Source organism: Rhinolophus sinicus, chromosome 12 (assembly GCF_057876585.1).
Source record: "Rhinolophus sinicus isolate RSI-liver-muscle chromosome 12, RSI-T2T, whole genome shotgun sequence".
Taxonomy (NCBI): domain Eukaryota; kingdom Metazoa; phylum Chordata; class Mammalia; order Chiroptera; family Rhinolophidae; genus Rhinolophus; species Rhinolophus sinicus.
This window is the reverse complement of record NC_142512.1, coordinates 52118875-52136962: the sequence shown is the minus strand read 5'-3', so window position 1 is coordinate 52136962 and position 18088 is coordinate 52118875. Positions and strand designations below refer to the sequence as shown.

General features: G+C 50.9%; 1 protein-coding gene across 2 annotated transcripts; it reads right to left on the bottom strand.

The window, feature by feature from the left end:
- Positions 1-515: 515 nt before the first annotated feature.
- On the bottom strand, positions 516-17469 carry CD300A (CD300a molecule). 2 transcript variants are annotated; one of them, XM_019740463.3, is made up of 8 exons: positions 16910-17469; positions 16423-16650; positions 14103-14438; positions 13200-13353; positions 10297-10391; positions 6827-6864; positions 6319-6426; positions 516-5483 (listed from the first exon to the last, which is right to left on the bottom strand). In XM_019740463.3, exons 2-8 carry the CDS (start codon positions 16487-16489, stop codon positions 5355-5357), a joined length of 927 nt encoding a protein of 308 aa, XP_019596022.3. In that variant the 5' UTR covers positions 16490-16650; positions 16910-17469; the 3' UTR covers positions 516-5354. The 2 variants fall into 2 exon arrangements, with proteins under 2 accessions (XP_019596022.3, XP_074176049.2); XM_074319948.2 differs by having other exon boundaries at positions 14178-14438; positions 16910-17446.
- Between the last annotated feature and the right edge of the window lie 619 nt (positions 17470-18088).

Genomic DNA, 18088 nt, shown 5'->3' with positions numbered 1-18088 from the left:
ACCACTTACATCCATCTTTCAAACCCGCATGGCCAGGACTCCAAATTGCACTGCTCCAGGGACCACCTGTGTTGAGTGAAAGATGCCACCTACAGTTTTGCCGTGCTCAGGCTTCACAGCTGTGTGAGCACTCCTGCTTGCGATTGCTCCAGCTATTTCATAATTTAACATCATCCCTCCCACTAAACTGTAAGTTCCTTGAGGACAGGGATGGTGTGTCGTTTTCACTGTTATAGTCACTGCTGTGTTTTTACTGCTGAATTTAACAGTACCCATGATTGTCCAAATAATATTTGTTGAACAAACGACTAGCTGGCTGAATGAGTAAATGAATGAATACTGTCGTGATTAGAACATATCGAGGGAACTCCAAACCAATGTTTCCTCCATCTGGGTGGACTGTGACATTTTAGTAAATATCCCTGACAATATAGGAACAGAGGTTGGGTTAGGTAGGGAACTACCTCAGTTTTTTAATGTAATTTCCTTTAAATAGCAGAAACCCCAACAAACAGTGACTTAAAGATGTTTAGGTTTATTTGTCTCCTACAACATGAACTTGGAGTAGATTAGATATAACAGCAAGAAGTTATAACAATGATATGTATTTACACGCCTAACAACAGACGATCAAAATATAGGAGGTAAAAACTGCCAGCGTGGAAGGGAGAAATAGACAATTCTACAATAATAGTTGGAGACCTCGATACCCTATTCTTAATCGTGGATAGAACAGCCAGACAGAAGCTAGGTAAGGAAACAGAGGACACAAATGATGCAACAACTCAACTAAATGTAATAGGCAGATACAGAACACTCCACCCAACAACAACAGCATACATATTGTTCTCAAGTACATATGGGATATTTTCCAGGACAGACCGTATGTCAAGCCACAATTAAGTCTCAGTAGATTTAGAAAGATAGGTATCATAAAAAGTATCCTCTCTGACCACAACAGGATGAATTTAGAAATCAATAACAAAAGTAAAACTGGAAAAATCACAAATTTGTGGAAACTAAACAACACACTCTTCACAACCAGTAGATCAAAGAAGAAATCATACAGGGAATTTAAAAATACTTAGACATGGGAGATCCAAGATGGCAGAGCAGATAAACACCGTGGCTGCTTCCTTCCATGAACACATTAAAATTACAACTAAATTATAGAACAATCAACCTGGAGAACCATCTGAAGTCTAGCTGAACTGAAGTCATATAACTAAAAAATATACAGGTAACCCCCTTATAACACGACACTTCTATAACACAGTTTCACTCTAACACAGTTTGAGAATTAGAGAAATCCCCGAACAACACAGAGCATAAAAAGAACTTTTAAGAGCAAAAAACACATCATTCGAAATTAGGGAACTCCCCGTACAACAGGGAACGTAATAAAAGCTTAGTAGTGATGATGAATAAAACATTATTTAATACATATTGATATGTTACACTTTTGGTGAAAATTGCTTTAATAAAGATATTTCTCTTAATTATAAAAACATAATAGTATGGGATTTTTTAAATTTTTGGAAGCAACCCCCTTTTTTGTACAAGTTCTTTGTTTTGTATAATGCAGATTCGCATAACATGGCACTTTTTAGGAACCTAACAACCGTGTTACACAGGGGTTACCTGTAAAAAGAAGCCATGTCAAGACTAGTAGGAGGGGCAGAGATGTGGAACGAGCCTCAAACCTCCCATGGCAATTGAGAATCAGGAGGGATATCTCAGCCACAGAGGTTCCCCCTGGAGGGGCGAGAGACCCCAGCCCCCCACACCAGGCTCCCCAGCTTGGAGTACTGGTGCCAGCAAGAGGAGTCCCCATCACATCTAGCTGTGAAAACCAGTGGGGATTCCAACCATTCAGGTGGCACGGAAAGCTACAGGAAACCCAGGCGTCCTCTTAAACAGCCCACGCACAAACTCACTTGTTCGCAGGCTCCAGCGGAGGGACGGTGACTCGGGGGGCCTCAGAGACATATGGATGACAGACTGAGGAGTGCAGCTTCAGGGGGAAACTGGAGGATAGTCCGCATTTTTCTGGTGCGAAGTCTTCCTCCTGTGAAGCTGGCAGGCGGGCGCCATCTTTCCTATGTTGAGCCCGCCCCCACAGGCTAAATCGGATTCTGATTGGCCTGATGAGCTCCACTGCTCTGCCCTGCTGACTCAGCTGGGAACCCGCCCCATCCAACTCGAGCGCAGCTGGAGACTCTTTCTCATTGCACTCTTTCTTGGAAAACTATTAGAATCCATGGACCCCAGGCGGGTGGTGACTGGCCTCAGTGTGTTCTGAGACTTTTGCTGAGTCACTCCAGGCTCAGCACTGGCACTAAACCAGAGTCTGCATTAGCCTGGTGACCACAAATCTTCCCCCTCTAGTGACTCCCTGAGACCCTGCCTCATCTAACTCATATACTGTATGAGCCTTTACCAGTGGCTGAACCTTAAGGGAGCCAGTAGGTGGCAGCAGGCCTCAGGGTATCCTGGCTTTTTGCAGTTACCCCAGGCCTGGTACTTGCAGCAGCCATCCTCGGCTTGCCAGGGGCTGGGGTATGGGTGGGGTGAGGGGTGTTATTGTTTAATGGGTATAGAGTTTCAGTTTTACAAGGTGAAAAGAGTTACGGAGATAAATGGTGGTGATGGTTACACAACATTATGAATGTATTTAATACCACTAAACTGTACACTTAAAATGGTTAAGATGGTAAATTTTATCTTATGTGTATTTTTTATATGCACTTCCTATATTTTTTAAATTGGAAGGGGAAAACAGCATGCCAACCAAGAGCATTCCTTTTAAAGGAGTTTCCTGGAAGCCCACCCAGCCACACCAGCTTACATCTCACTGGCCTGAGCTAGGTCCCAATGACCCATGGCCACTCCTAGGTAAAAGGTGCCTACAGAGAAGGAAGCAGAGATGGGGGTTGCTCAGCCATATACAGTGTCTGCTGCAAGATTTGGACTGAAACTCATTGGACACGCTGCCCACAGCCCGTGTTCTGCACCCCGTCACCTCACCCAGCTTCCCTCATCCTCCACAAGCCCTTCCCTGTGGACTTCAGACTCACCTACCACACAAATGCACACTCTGTCCTCTGTATCCATCCTCTTCAACTCACTTAGTCACCACATAATATCTGTTCATTCACCTGTGACCTGAGTCAGCACCTCCCACTCCCCGGGCCCCATTCCTCCCCTGTACTTAGGGGCAAAGGGGCTCATCTCACATCTACCCCTCTGACAGGCTCCCCCTAGTCACCTCCTGCAGCTCGGAGACCCTCTGCTGCCACTGCTGCCCAGCAGACTCAGGGACCACTGGGTGGTTTGGACCAGGCCACACTTCTGCTACCCTCGTGCCTCTTAATTCCCATGACCACACCACCCTGGCCAGGGCTGTACACATGACTGAAGAGTTGGCAATATGGGTGGAATTAAAAACAGTGGAGAGACATATGAAAACTCCATCCTCCATATAACTGTCCCCAGAGCACCAGGAAAAAGACAGAAGTTAAATCCAAGGCATCTCCTTGCTTCTACTTGGAGGCTTGACTCCCTCCTCATCACTGAAGCCCACTGCCCACTCCCCAGTGCCGAATCCTGCCCCCCACTGTGCTCAGGGGTGCCGCCAGCACCGTCTGTGCAACACTCTCTGGCAGGGCGCGTTGACCAGCGACCCGGCTATTCAAGCTAGAACAGCTGTGTTAGTTTCCTCCTGCTGTTGTAACAAGTTACCACACAATTGGTGGCGTTAAGCAACACTGATTTATTCTCTTTCAGTTCTGGAGGTCCAAAGTCCTAAAAACAAGGTGGCAGCAGGGCTGTGCTCCTGGAGGCTGCAGGGGAGTATGTGTTTCCTTGCCTTTTTCAGTTTCTAGAGGCTGCACATACTCTTTGGCTTGTGGCCCTGTCCTCCATCTTCAAAACCAGTGTAGCATCTCTCTCTCTCTCTCTCTCTCTCTCTCTCTCTCTTTTTCTCTCTCTCAATCTCTCTCTCTCTCCTCTGCTTTTCTCATCACGTTGTCTTCTCTAACTCTGACCCTCATGCTTCCTCCTATAAAGCCCCTTGTGATTTCGTTGGCCCCACGTAATCCAGGACAATCCATTCGGTGTGTATGTGTCTGTGCATATGCTTATGTGTGTGTCTGCGTGTGTGTATTTCCCCTATGGTACCTCAGAACAGTAGTAAAAGGAGAGAGGAAGTGTTGATGGTGACTCACACATGCACAAATAATGAAAAATCTAAAGACGACACCAACCAGAGCAGTGTCTCTCCACCCTCTGGGGGCCCACTTACCCCTTGAAGAATCTTCTGAAAGCCATGGGCCCACATCTCAGAGAAAACTGCTCAAAGGGTACAATTTGATTGTAATGTCAATGGATAAAAACAAAAAGCTTTGACTTAAATGAAACACATCCCTTGCTTTTCACTATTATTTACTTTAAATGGGTCAAAATTTTGTTGAGTTGAAAGAAAACCCGGGAGACTTCGCACAGCCGAGGGGCGAAGGGTGGCAGGTGAGGTTCTGAGAGCCCCGGGACTGTCTGCCGCAAGCTTGAAATCCCCCTGCAGCATTTTCCAGAATGGAGAGAATCAGCTGTGACTGTCCCTCTACCTCCAAAGAAGACATCTCTCAGGATGTCCCCAACCCCTTGGATCCTCCAAGCTTCTCTGTGCTCGTTTGAGGTCAAAGCTAGGAGCTTTCTTTAATACAGGATTGCAGACACTTAGAAGGCATTGTTTAAATAACTTTCTTCTCTCTTACGCTATTTTAAACTTTACTGGTCACTCATAAAAAATAAACCTCATGTAAGAATCCAGAGGAACCGAGGACCCTGCCCACGGCTGATTCCGGAGCCACAGGCAAGCCTTGCCTCCCTCTGACCTCAGTCTCCTTGTCTGTGAGATGAGGGGACCCCATGTTGGTGCCTTTGCATTCTCCTGGCTCTCTGCCAGTTGTCCCCCTCCCCAGCAAACCCGGACACTTTCCTGGCGCTGGATTTACAAAGCTATTCAGAGGTAACATCCTATGTGAGCCACGTCAATGCCTGGAGTCACACTGGACTGGGCCCCTGGCTTCTAACACAGAGCTGGTATGAAGTAGAGAAAAAGAGAAAAGGTGTGACAAGAGTCAGCTGGATGGCAGTGTTTCCCACAGTTCCCCACTTGTCCTCCGTGAAGCCACATGGCTGATGGTGCAAGAGGGACAGCCCACAGGAGCCCAGCTGCCTTGTGGGTCAACAATGAGGGGAGCAGCCTGAGGGGCACGTGAGTGAAGGTGAGGGAGCCGGCCGTGGGCTTCTGTGGTCCACAGAGACCGCCAGGTGGTGAGGCCAGAGACGTAGGCTTATGCCCTAATCACGCTGTACTCCGTTTCCTCCAGCTGGGGCTTCTGGGAGGGAGGGTTGTCCTTAGAATCCTGACTCTGGTGGTTGAATACCACCGAGCTGTAATGAAGATTGTCCTTGCAGGGCCCCTGCAGAGAGAAAGAGACCCAAGACTCAGTGAGAGGTGGGGGAAGCATGGACCCTCCGCTTAGGAGGGGGACACCTGAGGGGGCCTTGGGGAGGCTCCACGGGGGTGCTCCAGCCTTCCCCCCTGTCCTGCCTCTTTCTCCCATAAGGACTGGGCTCTGAGACCCTGTCCACCCGCCTGCACTACCCCGCCTGGTCAAACCACAGCACAAAGTCCCAGGCATAAGAGCAGGGGGTCCCTGAGATCCACTCTGAGGTCATCAGCTCCCAAGTAGAAAAACAAGGCCCTGTTGCTAGTCTCAGGGCCTCGTGTCTGATGCTTAAATCTATCCCCCCGTCTTCTCCACCAAATGGACCCCCAGCCTCTGTCTGAATTCTTCCATGACCCTGAAGGGCAGCCTTTTCCATTATTTTATGTGTCAGTGGCTCTGCCTAGGGGTTGACCTGCAACGGATCGTTGATAAAAACCTGAAAAGCAGAGTCGATACCAAAGAAATGTTAGGACCCAAACAGTAAGAAATCACAGGCTTTAACACTGGGTCTATGGTACATAGTAGGTGCTTCACAAAAGCTGTACTTTATTGGCTGTCAGGGCTGTACTCACTGGCCATCCTGACAGCCCCTCTGGCTCCCAGCCTACCCCCACCCCCAGCCACAATGACACCGAGCTCTGCCACAATCTGCACCTGCCCTATTCTCTGTGTGGCTGTGCCCTGGAGGGACATAAGACCACCAACCCAGCCCCTCATCCCTCTGCCTGCTGCCACACCCTACAGTGATGCCCCTGGCACACATCGCCCAGGGTCCCCATGCTGGAAGCTGGGCCCTGGCACTCACCACTGTGCTGTATTCCACCTCTGTCTGCCTCGGTTGCACGGGCTCTTCCAGAACAGGCCACGGCAGCAGTTCCAGATCGGCATAGCAAGGCTCACTCAGCTGGGCATCCTGGGGTGGGGTGGGGAAGGGAGGCGGGGCTTGGTGGCTGAGCCCAGGGGAGCCTCTGTCCTGCTTCTCTGCAGACATCTGCTCCTCCCTGCATGCTCTAGGTGCCCCAGCCTTCCCACCCCGCCTCCCCACTCCCCCGCTCTGGTCCTCTCTGGCCAGTATTTGAACGCTCCTCAGGTCAACAGCTGGGCTGGAAGGACCCTGCCTCATTCACTTGCCCTCGGGGAAGGGGACAGACTGGCCAAAGCTGGAGACAAGACCCAGTGACCAGATCTGCCAGGTGAGGATCCCACTCTGTCCATCAACGATCCATCTAGACCTCCACTAGCGATGGGACAGTCCAACCCCCAGCACCCTGTGTCACCACCCAGCCACTGACACTCCTGGTAGCATTTCTTACCTGGCTGGGGTCCTGCAGGGGCTCCAGATTCTCATGAGCTAGAGACAAGGAATGGGGGAGAGCGAGGAGGTTGAATCCAGAACAAGGCAGGGATGGCGCTACCTATGATCCACCTGGAGAAAGGCCTTTGCCTACACACGTTGGCCCTAGGGACCTCTCACTTCAGGTCTGCAGCACGGCTGGAACTCAAGGGTTTGTTGACAGGGTGAATTAGTGAATGAGGAAATGAATGAGTGAAGAAAGAGTGAGTGAATGAATGAGTAAGTGAATGAACTAACGGGCCAGCTGTAGCTTGGGGAGGGTGGCAAACAGAACCAGTTCTCAAAACAGTCACTCACAGAGAATGCCCGGGGGTGGGGGAGAAGACAGGAAGGAAGGATGCCCGTGAAGAGGACCTGTGGAAGATGAAAAAGCTTGGGAGATGTCTTTCACAACAGTGTGAATATATTTAACACTACTGTTCTGTCAATTTAAAAGTGGTTAGGATGGCAAATGTTATGTCATGTGCTTTTTACCACACAAAAAAAAAAAAAAAAAAAAAAAAGCAGATCCGTAGGCCCCGGCCCAGACATAGTGAATCAGAAACGCTGAGGATGGGTTCCACAATCTGCTTTAACAAGCCCTAAAAAATTTAAAACTAAACTAAACTAAAATGAGCTGTCCTTGTAAAGACCTGGAACTGCACCAAACCATGAAAAGTCACTGGGCTCGTCTGCTCTGTCCCCCTGACCTGGGGGCCGGATCCTCACACATAGAAAGCCCAGAGCTCGGAGGGATCACAGCTCAGGGCACACAACCTTTCCCTTCTGTCACCTGCAGTGTTGCTTCTGCCTCTGAGCACAGCTCTGTGCACCCTGGCTCTTCCAACCCGGGACCCAGGAGCTGGTGGGCATGCACACCCAGCCAGAATGCCCCGGGCTCGCTGCCCTAGATGCCACAGGGAGAGGCAGTGTCCACCCCTTAGGGACCCTCAAAGTCAAAGGTGAGATGATACCTACAGTCGGAGACACCAGACCACGTATGACAGAAGTGTTTGCTGAGCCCGCTCAACTGACTTAACAAACACGCAACCAGGCTCTGAGTTGTGAACACATTCTGTTCCAAGTGCTGCGTCGGGCTCCACACCACCCACCCCCTCAACTGGGACAGGCGCTCTGATGGGGAGGATTGAAAGGGCAGGTGGGGAAGAGATGGGGTCACATCGCTGGGGTGGGAAGGTGGCATTGAGAAAGTTCGGCCATAACCACCTGGATAGGTCCAGTCTACCCTGGTAAAGACAGTGGCCCCCAGTGGCCCCCCAGAACCCAGCACAGGGCCTGGTGCGCAGTAGGTGCCCAGGACAACTTTGCTATGTGAGTAAGTGAGTGAGTGAGTGAGGAGAACTGTGAGTGGGTATGGCGAGTGGGGGTGGGGACGGCAAAGGGACAGGGGACAACAGCAAGACAGCCCAGATGTGACCAGGAGACAGGAGCTGAGGCTTGCAAAGCAGGGGAGGGAGAGTCAGGATATTTGAACAGAAAGCCTGTCTCCTCAGAGCATCAGGTAAAAAGGTGTAATCCACGCACACACCTATGAACTCTGCCGTCAGGGATTTTTAGAAGAACATTTAATAGCAGGGAAAATGACACAATGCCTTAAGCGCAGGAAAAATAGGTTTAAGAGAGGAATAAAGGTATGAAGCAAACATTTTAAGAAATCATATGTGCATAGATGGCATCGAAATGACTGGAAGGACATACCTCAAATGTCAGTGGTTGGTTTTCTCAGTGATGGGAGTTTTCGTTTTTATTTATCACAGGGATTTATTTCCTCCTTTGTGCTTTTACTTACTTTTGAGTTTTCTACAACCATCACACAGCCCTTTTTTAAAAGAGGATCCTTTCTAGGTGAAAGGGTACTGCGGGAATCCCTGGGACCCACAGATTTGAAGCAATCCAGGCTGGGAAAGTCCCCATGTGGTAGGCAGTGCCTACATGTTGGCTGGAGTTTAAAAGGAGGGCACCCGAAAATGATGTGGGGAAGGAGATGGGAAGCGGAAGTGGTTTTCTTTGCTTACTGGAAGGACTCTGTGCTGACACAAATTCCTCTCCTAAAGACATGAGCCCTGATAGGGTGACAGCCTGGGCCCCGTGGAGGGGTGGAAGGGCTGGAGGTGAGAGCGTAAGGCAGTGGTCACCCGTCCCCCAGCCCCCTGCCCTTGCCCCCAGCGTATACCAGCTCCCAAGCAGCACTGCGGTGTGGAGAGAATAATCCCCTACCCGCTCACCCAATCTCACTGCAGCCTTTGAAAGTCAGGACAAAGATTCCCCAGAGAACCCTCTGCTCGTGGAATCAAGAACTCTGAGCACAGGAGGGAACTATCGGCTCACACTTCAGCTCAGGCAGAAATCTGTGCTCCTACAGGAGACTGTCAGCCTCCAGCCAGCACCAAGAAGGGGCAACATCATCCATTTTTGTGTGTTCTTCTGTTTACTTAATTCACTCATCGAGTGTTTATTGAGTACCTACTTACTGAGTGCCAGACCCTTACTGGGTGCTGGGTGCACCACACATGTTCTCTCTTTTAATCTGAGCTCAGAGCAGAGCAACTGGACCACAGATGCCAGGAGGTTCCTGGGCTGCCCATTGCGGCTGGAGATATTAAACAATACATTCACTCAACTGATTGTGTGCCTTCTCAAGTCATGGTCCCTGATCTTAAGGAGTCGCATGGGCTGGTGGGAGGCTGGCAAGGAAGCAAGTGGTGACCATCTGGTGGAAAAAGGGCTACCGTGTTTCCCCGAAAATGAGACCGGGTCTTATATTAAGGTTTGCTCCAAAAGACGCTTTAGGGCTTATGTCCAGGGGATGTCATCCTGAAAAGTCATGCTAGGGCTGATTTTCTGGTGAGGTCTTATTTTCAGGGAGACACGGTATGATGGTAGAGGTACACCCAAGAAGGGCCCCCACCCTGTTCTTTGGGGACCAGGAAAAGGTCCTAGAGGAAAGGAATTCTGAGGGCAGCCCTCAGGGCCCACCAGGAGTGAGGCAGAGAAAGGGGGCAGGAGAGGCTCTCTTTCCAGGTGCCCAGAGAAAACCCAGAAGGTGAGACAAGTCATAGCTCTTGGCAGGTGACAAGAACTTGGGAATAGCTGCCTTTTGGGGTGTAAGGATGGGCGGAGGGGTGGGCAGGGCCAGACTGGAGGACAGTGACTGTCCTGGAGGGGCCTGGACTTTGGAGGACGTGGGAGGTCATGCGAGGGTTTTAAACAGAAGAGGGACAGTGCTTCACGGAAAGGCCTCCATCTGGGGAACCACCTCCCACAGCCCGTCTCCACCGTACTAGTGTCACCTGCTTCGGGTCTGCCCTCTAGGGTCACCCAGCATATACAGTCTGAGGGCATATATTCAATGCCCATCTGGGAACAAGGACTAAGAGACTTGGAGACAAGAGGGTAAGGTCAGGTCCTGTCCACCCTGATCAAACTCACCTTTGCTCCGTCTCCGAACCATTCTCCAGGCCAGCAGTGAGGTTCCTCCCAAAAGCAGCAGCAGAACTCCTAAGAAGGAGAGCAGCACGTGGAGCCTGGAGGAGAGACACAGAATGGTCTAGGAGGGGCAGGGAGTGTGCCTTCCCTCCTTTGTTTCCATAGATAGATAAGGTCATATTAAAAAAAAAAAAAAGATTCAAAGGAAGACATACAGATGGCCAACAGATATATGAAAAGGTACTCAACATCACTAGTTACACAGGAAATGCAAATCAAAACCACCTCATTCCGGTCAGAACGGCTCTCATCAATAAATCAACAAACAAGTGCTGGTGAGGATGTGGAGAAAAGGGAACCCTCACGCAGTGCTAGTGGGAATGTAAACTGGTGCAGCCACTATGGAAAACAGTATGGCAGTTCCTCAAAAATTAAGAATAGAGCTACCATGTGACCCAGCAATTCCTCTTCTGGGTAGCTTCCCCCCCAAATTGAAAACACTTATTTGTAAAGATATCTGCACCCCTGTGTTCATTGCAGCATTATTCACAACAGCCAAGACATGGAAACAACCCAAGGGACCTTTGACGGATGACGGGATAAAAAAGATGTGGGACATACATACAATTGAATACTGCTTGGCAATAAAAGAAAGATGAAATATTGCCTTTTGTGACAACACGAATGGATCTTGAGAGTATTACGCTAAGTGAAATAATTCAGACAGAAAAGGACAAGAGCCATATGATTTCACTCGTATGTGGGATATAAAATAGAAAGCAACAGATGAACAAACAAAACACATATATAAACACACACACAAAAAAACCAAACTCATAGATACAGACAACAGAATGGTGGTTACCAGAGGGGAAGAGGGTGTGTGTGGGGAGGGGTGGGGGTGGGGAATGAACAAGGTAAAGGGGGTCAAATACATGGTGACAGAAGGAGACTACACATTGGGCAGTGAGCACACAATAAAGTATACAGATGTCGAATTATAAAGTTGTACACCTGAAATTTGTAGATAATGTTAACCAATGTTACCCCAATATATCTAATTAAAAAAAAAGCATAAAGTCCCCTTTCTACACACACCCCACCTACCCAATTCCCGCACCCCAACACACAGCATACTTAAGAAACTTCCAGACAAGAAAATATGAATGCACATTATTTCCTCCTTTTCTCACACAAAGGAGGCATAGTACAAATACCAGTTTTTCACCTAACAATACACCTTGGAGGTCTTTCCATGTCACTGCGTATAGAAGTCCATCACTCTTTTCACACCCATTGCATGGGTGGGCCATCATTTATTTAACCCTTCCCTCTCAATGGGCATTTCACCAAGTCTCACAATTACAAACATTGCAGCAAAGAACCACCTTGTAGCTCTACCATTGCACCTGTGGACCAGCAGCCACAGACTTACCCGGAAGCCAGTTAGGGTTCGGGCCCCTCACTTGCTTGGGCCCCTCCTTTCACGCCTACCTTGCATTCTAAAGTTCTTGTCTTTGTCTTAAAGATGCACCGCCCCTCCCCCCACACGGCACAGGCTTAAGGCCCCACAAAACCCAGCTCTGTCCCCCATGTGTGTATCTGCAGAGTCAGTTCCTGGAAGCGGTCTGCTTGGGGTCTGAATTTCACCTTGCCTGATATTGTCACTTGGGTTGGTAGGAAGCCTGTGGAAAGGCTGTCGTGTAGTGAAGAATCTAAGTGGCCTCTGATCCTGGCTCCTGGGTGGGAGGCCCTAAACCCTGGGGATTTCCCTCTTATTGGAACTCCCTTGCATCACATCCGAGATTATGCCAAGAGATGAGGTGACTCAGAATGCGGGCTGGTCACCAGAAGGACCCACCACATGGTTAGGGCTCTGAGTCAGCCTCACCTTCAGGGAGCGGAGGGGGCTGGGGATTGAGTTCAGTCACGTGGCCAGTGATTCAATCAGTTGTGCCTATGTGATGAAACCCAAATGAAAACTCTGGACACCAGAGCGTGAAGGAGCTTCCTGGCTGGTGAACACATCTGTATCCCACGTGAGTGATGCGCCCTGACTCCAGTGGGAACCCCCAAATGTATATCCAGTTGGTCAGCAGTGTGATGCTCTGGCATCTAAGGTCAGGTCGTTTTATGGGACGGAGCCCTTAAGCTGTGGAGTCTGCGCTAACTCCACGGGTCAGTGCTAGCACGGAATTGCATGACACCAGGTGGTGTCAGGATAGGGAGGCTGGGAACCCCAGACATGGGTTAGGACAGCATGCATTTCTCTAGGGAGACAGTCTATAAGAGTTGTCAGATTCTCCTCGGCTTTGAGAAACCCAAACAAGGTCAAGAATCACTAGTTCACATGGGGATAACCTAAGACTTTGGAATCACATAACGCTGGGGTGGAAGCCCAGCCTGCCTCTTGTAGCTACAGGACCCGGCAAACCGCTTAACCTGTCCGAGCCTGAGTTTCCCCATCTGTAAATGAGGGTGATAAGGGTACAGAGTTGCAGTGAGGAGCATATGAGAACGCTCACGTAAGGCATTCAGCACGTGCCTGGTGGGATGTCATCAGCTCATTAAATGTTACTTTCCTCCCATTCACCTCCCAGCTCCTCCCCAAGAAGCTTCTCTCGGAGCTCAGGGCAGGTCCAGCGTGGCCTTAACAGTCCAAGCCGGGATGTACAGACTGTGGCTTCCAGCCTGGGTCTGGTGCAAAGGGAGTCAGCGACCCCAGCCAGCAGGGGCGTGACTCCCACCCTCACCCCCTCCATCCCCTCCATTCCTCCACCCCCCAGCTCCCCTCCTCCACCCCCATTCCCCTCTCCCCCCTCCCCCATCCTCTAGGACCACATGGCCAGGGAGGAGGTGGTGCCCTGAGCTCCGCCCCTCCAGGACACGGGGACAAGGTGCCTTACCCCCAGCCCTGGCTCGGTGGCAGGACGTGCTCCTGGCTGTTCGCGCTGTGGGTGGCATTCACGGCAGGACAAACTGTGCACACAGTTGGGATCTGGGCTGTGACTGTCGAGGTTGTGGCTCTAATGATACTTGTAGGTGACGTTGATGTTGATGCTGGTGCAGAAACACAAATCAGACCCAGGGACCTTTCTTCTGACTCTCCCACCACTTGCCAATACCTTTGTGTTGGATTTCACAGAAAATGCTCACTCAGGAAGGGGACAGCATGGAGGAGCGTGGGCCCAAACTCTCCCCAGGATTGTCCTGGGACAACTGAGCATCTAACAGGATGCGGGTACCACCCCCAAGAATCCTGAATCCATCCTGCTGAGGGGGTCACAGCCTTCCAGAGAACCCCTAAGTCACCTCCACACCCAGTCTTGTCCCCCTCCAGCCACAGCCACATGCTGCTTCCAGAAACGTCTGTGTAAACTACAAATCTGACGAGTCACTTATTAGAGCTCCCCTGTCTGCCTCTGGGTTCAGCTCCCAGCCTTTCCCCACACAGCTCTGGGCTCCTGCGGGGCTGACCCACAGCGTCTCCTCTCCTCTCCTCCCGTCCCCTCCCCTCCTTTCCCATCCCCTCCCCTCCCCTCCTCTCCTGACAAGCTCTCCTCCACACCTGCTCTCTTGGCCTCCCTTTCACCTGATAAGCACCTTACCATTCCTCAAGATTGGGTACAGACGCCAGCTCTTCCAGGAAGCCTCTCTGACACTCTCTCTGTCTCTCTGTCTCTCTCCCCTCCCCTCACCCCCACTCCTGGTTTGCCCCGAGTCTCTGATCTGATTCCTGCCTGGGCTACTCCGACCTGAGACCCTTCAGGTGCCCCGGAGCTGGTACAATGGGAGGGTGTGCGGCTCACCTGGGAACACAGACACCTTAATCTTGAACATGGGGTCCAGACCCAATGATATATCAATCCCACACATGTACGTGCCTCCATCTTCCTCTGTGAGGCTGTCCAAGGTCACTGTGAAGGTGAGGTTTGCTGGATCATCCCTGATGGACACGTGGCCTCTCCTCACTTCTCTCTCTGACCTTGTCGTCTCCACAATCTTCTTCGATGTCAGTGACGAGCATGAGTTGTCACACCAGTATTTGATATGTTTTCTGAATTGCTCCTCGTACCGACACTGCACGCTCAGGGATCCCCCCACAGTGCCCGTCACGGTGCGGGGGCCACTCAGAGACAAAGAGCCTGGAAGACACAGCCACATCCCAGATCCTCACCAGATGGGCCAGGGTCGGGGTGCTCTGAGTCACCCCCACAGGTTTCCCCCTTTCACATCAGTTATCCCCTATCATCCAGATCACATCTTGAGTGTCCCCCCTTCCTCTCTGTCACCCCAAGATTTTGATCACAGCAGCCCCTTCCTCCAGACCCTGCCCTATTTCTTGCTGTCTTTCCCATCCCTCACTTCCAAACTTGTCAGGACCACAAGAACTCACCCCAAGTACCCTGCTCTCCCTGGAGGCCCACTCCCGCCCTGAGCACTTCAGGGATTTGAAGAACTGCTCGCATGCATCTCTGTGCCCACGAAGGAACTATGACCAAGGATAGAGAGAGGGCTGCCAAACAGTCCCCAAACACTGGCCATGCTCGGGAAATCTCACGTATAAAAATCATTCACACACACGAAAAGTTTACTGATGACGCCCTTCATTTCATCCTGTCTGACTTCAGTTCGCCCAGCTCTTATAGACTTAATTTCCAAGGAAGCTCATTTTTTGTTTCCAAGAGTTATGTCTGCATTTTCCCAAACTGCTCTCAGAGACAGAGCTGGGAGAGTAAGGTGAGGCGTGTGACACCGACGCTGGCCACCTCACGGAGGACTCGTCCCCGACCCTGGGCACTTGTGTGTGCAACTACTTGTCACCTTTGTAATTCTGTGATCAGGCCCCCAAATGGGGGTGAGGGAGGGGCTTGCTCTCTTTTCTTAAAGTTAGAACTCCTTAAATTTACTTGCTTTTTCAGGTTCTCAAATCCCCATCACTGCTCTATGTCCCTGGTGCCAAAACTGACCACTAGTTCCTGTCAGTCACTCCACAGGGGGCCTGTCAGGACCTCCTCTCCTGGCCTGGATAAGCAGATGCCCTGCAGAGACGGCTACCCCAAGCCCTGTCATAGGTGTGACATTTACTGACATGCTCAGTAGCGATTGCCAAGGTGTAGTGGAAAGGGCATCAGAAGAATCTGGGTTTATGTCTCTGCTCTATGGTATAGCAGCTGTGTGTTCTGAGGCACGTTACTTAACCTCTCTGAGCTTCAGATGCTTGATCTGTCAAGTGGTGATAAGTGGTAGGCCTCACGTGGCATTTGGGGACATTGAGTGAAAAAAGGGTGTGAGTGACACAGATATCAGGAAGGAACCACGAGCTCTCGGTGCAGGCAGATCCCGTGAGAACACAAGAACACTGAGAAGGTCAGTAGACAAAATAGTGGTAAGAGGATGACCATTTCCAAATTAATTCACAAAAAGTCATAGCTTTCCGACAGAAATAGAAATAGAACCTGTTTGAGAAGAGCTGTAAGCTACTGAGAGGCACAGAAGATAAATTGTGGGAAGGAGGCCCTGTTCTTCTTAGTGGAGAAAGTCTCCTCCCTTCCCTTCCCACAGTTTCTCTCCCTCCCTGCTGTCCTTCTCCCCTCTGCCCCCTCCCCCCGCTGGCCCTTAGGCCCCAGCCCTCCAGCGGCCCTGGCTATGCACTCCCACCTCCCTGAGACATGACCCTTCCTGCCCAGTCCCCACACTTCCTCCAGCCCCTGGAAGTGGTGAACCAGGAGGGCGCCTCCCGTCAAAACACAGCCCCTCGGGTGCGCTTAGGGCAGCCACTCTTCCACCCACTCCGCTGGCTGCTTCCTTCCTGCCTCTCGCCCTCCTTCTTCCTGTATTAATTCATCTGAACACCTCCCGCAAAGCCCCTCCTCTGTGCCAACCCCTTTGCCCCACCATGGCTCATCCAAGGTCAGATGGATGCCTAAGGAGAGACAAACCCTCGCCCCTTTCCCTCCCAGGGTGCGGTCCTTCCATCTGTCCACCTTGCATGGTGGTTAGAGTACATCCCATTCTGAGTTCAGTATGGAGTCCAGACTCAGGGTGCTTTCGGTAACAGCTCCTGCAGCCCTCCCCCTTCTGCCCTCCCTCCCTCCCTCCCGCTGACCCTCCCCCGCAGCCCCTCACCTGGGACCCAGAGAAGCAGCAGAGCCAGAGCAGAAGGCAGCCACAGTGCTCGATCCTGCTGGGTCATCTCTCCAGCACAGAGGTCGCCTGCAGCAGCATCAGGTCCCAGCTGGACCCGGGGCTTCGATCTTCCTCAAAGGGGAGGGCCAAGTCTCCAAGGCTCCCACTTCTGCTTTCCTTTCTGCTGCTGCTTCCTTGTTCAGCTTCCTTTTGGTTCTGTTCCTAGAGCTGGTAAGAAAATGGAGGACCCTGAGGGAGCAAAGCTGGGGTGGCTGGCTGAGACACCCCAGGAACTGTGCACTTTCCTACTTAATCCCATTTGAGTTGCAGTTTCTGTATATTATTTCCAGTGAGGAAACACCCCCCCCCAGCTCACAGTCCTGCACACCCCCCACCCCACCCCCATCACATCCCCCAAGACCACAGGGCCAGCTTTCCTTCCAGTCGGGCCCAGAAACACCCGCCCCCCCAACCCTACCCCCGTTACCTGTGGGCTGGTGGTCAGGGAACTAGTCTTGGAAACGTGTCCTGAACTTGGCCCAAAGGTCCTCAGGCTGCGACCTCCCGGTATGGCCCCTACTGGACCCAGCTCAGGGCTGGGCCCAGCGCAGGGACTCAGCAAGCTCTTTAGCCCACAGGAGCACCTTCCCCAGAAGCGAGTGCAAGGGAACCAAGGAGACTTGCTGGTTCACTTTCTGGAACTTTCTGAAGACAGTTTGGTAGGCATTGGGAGAATTTCTATAACACTACAGTCACAGATGAACTCACACTGATGAAGCTCAAGATTAAGATCTTGAACGAAACAGGAACACGTAGGGCAGGCATCACACTTGTCGGTTTACTTGTCAAATACTTGTCAGGTTTCCCCAGAAATACGTATTGTCCAACTCAACCACCAAAAGGCATGCTACGGTCTGAATGTCAAGGTTAAGCGGGGGAAGAACCAGACTGAGAAGCTGGAGGCTGGGTTCTCGTTAACTCATCCACTTGCTGCCGGTGTGATCTTGAGCGAAACCCGTGGCTTCTATAAAATGTCGATAGTAAAAGCTAATCAATGGGAATAAATAGTATAATATAATAATGAATTAAATACTCAAATGTGACATAATATCCTTAGGCCAGTTTTTTCCCAAGGGAATACCTCTTTAATGAAAAGCAATAGGAAAATAGGATTTGATAGGGAGACTATGCTTTACAAGTAATCTATGGGAGGGGCCAGCCCGGTGGCTCAGGCGGTTGGAGCACGTGGGCTGTGCCCCCTGCAACTAGCAACGGCAACTGGACCTGGAGCTGAGCTGCGCCCTCCACAACTAAGACTGAAAGGACAACAACTTGACTTGGAAAAAAAGTCCTGGAAGTACACACTGTTCCCCAGTAAGGTCCTGTTCCCCTCCCCCAATAAAATCTTTAAAAATAATAATAATCTAAGGGATTTGATTCTCCTTAGGACATAAAGAAACACTGAAACTATCGCGAGAGGAAAGGGCCCGGGGAACTGATCCCCGCCACATGATGCCAGAAAAGTAAGGAAATGGCACTTCCCCTGCTGCTGCCTACTAACGATTAGCAGACCAAGGGAAGGCCAAGCCTGGGGCCGCAGGCCAGCGCCCCCTTTCTCAGGCGGGGTCTTTCACCCACAGGGCCTCTCACTGGGTTGGGACACATG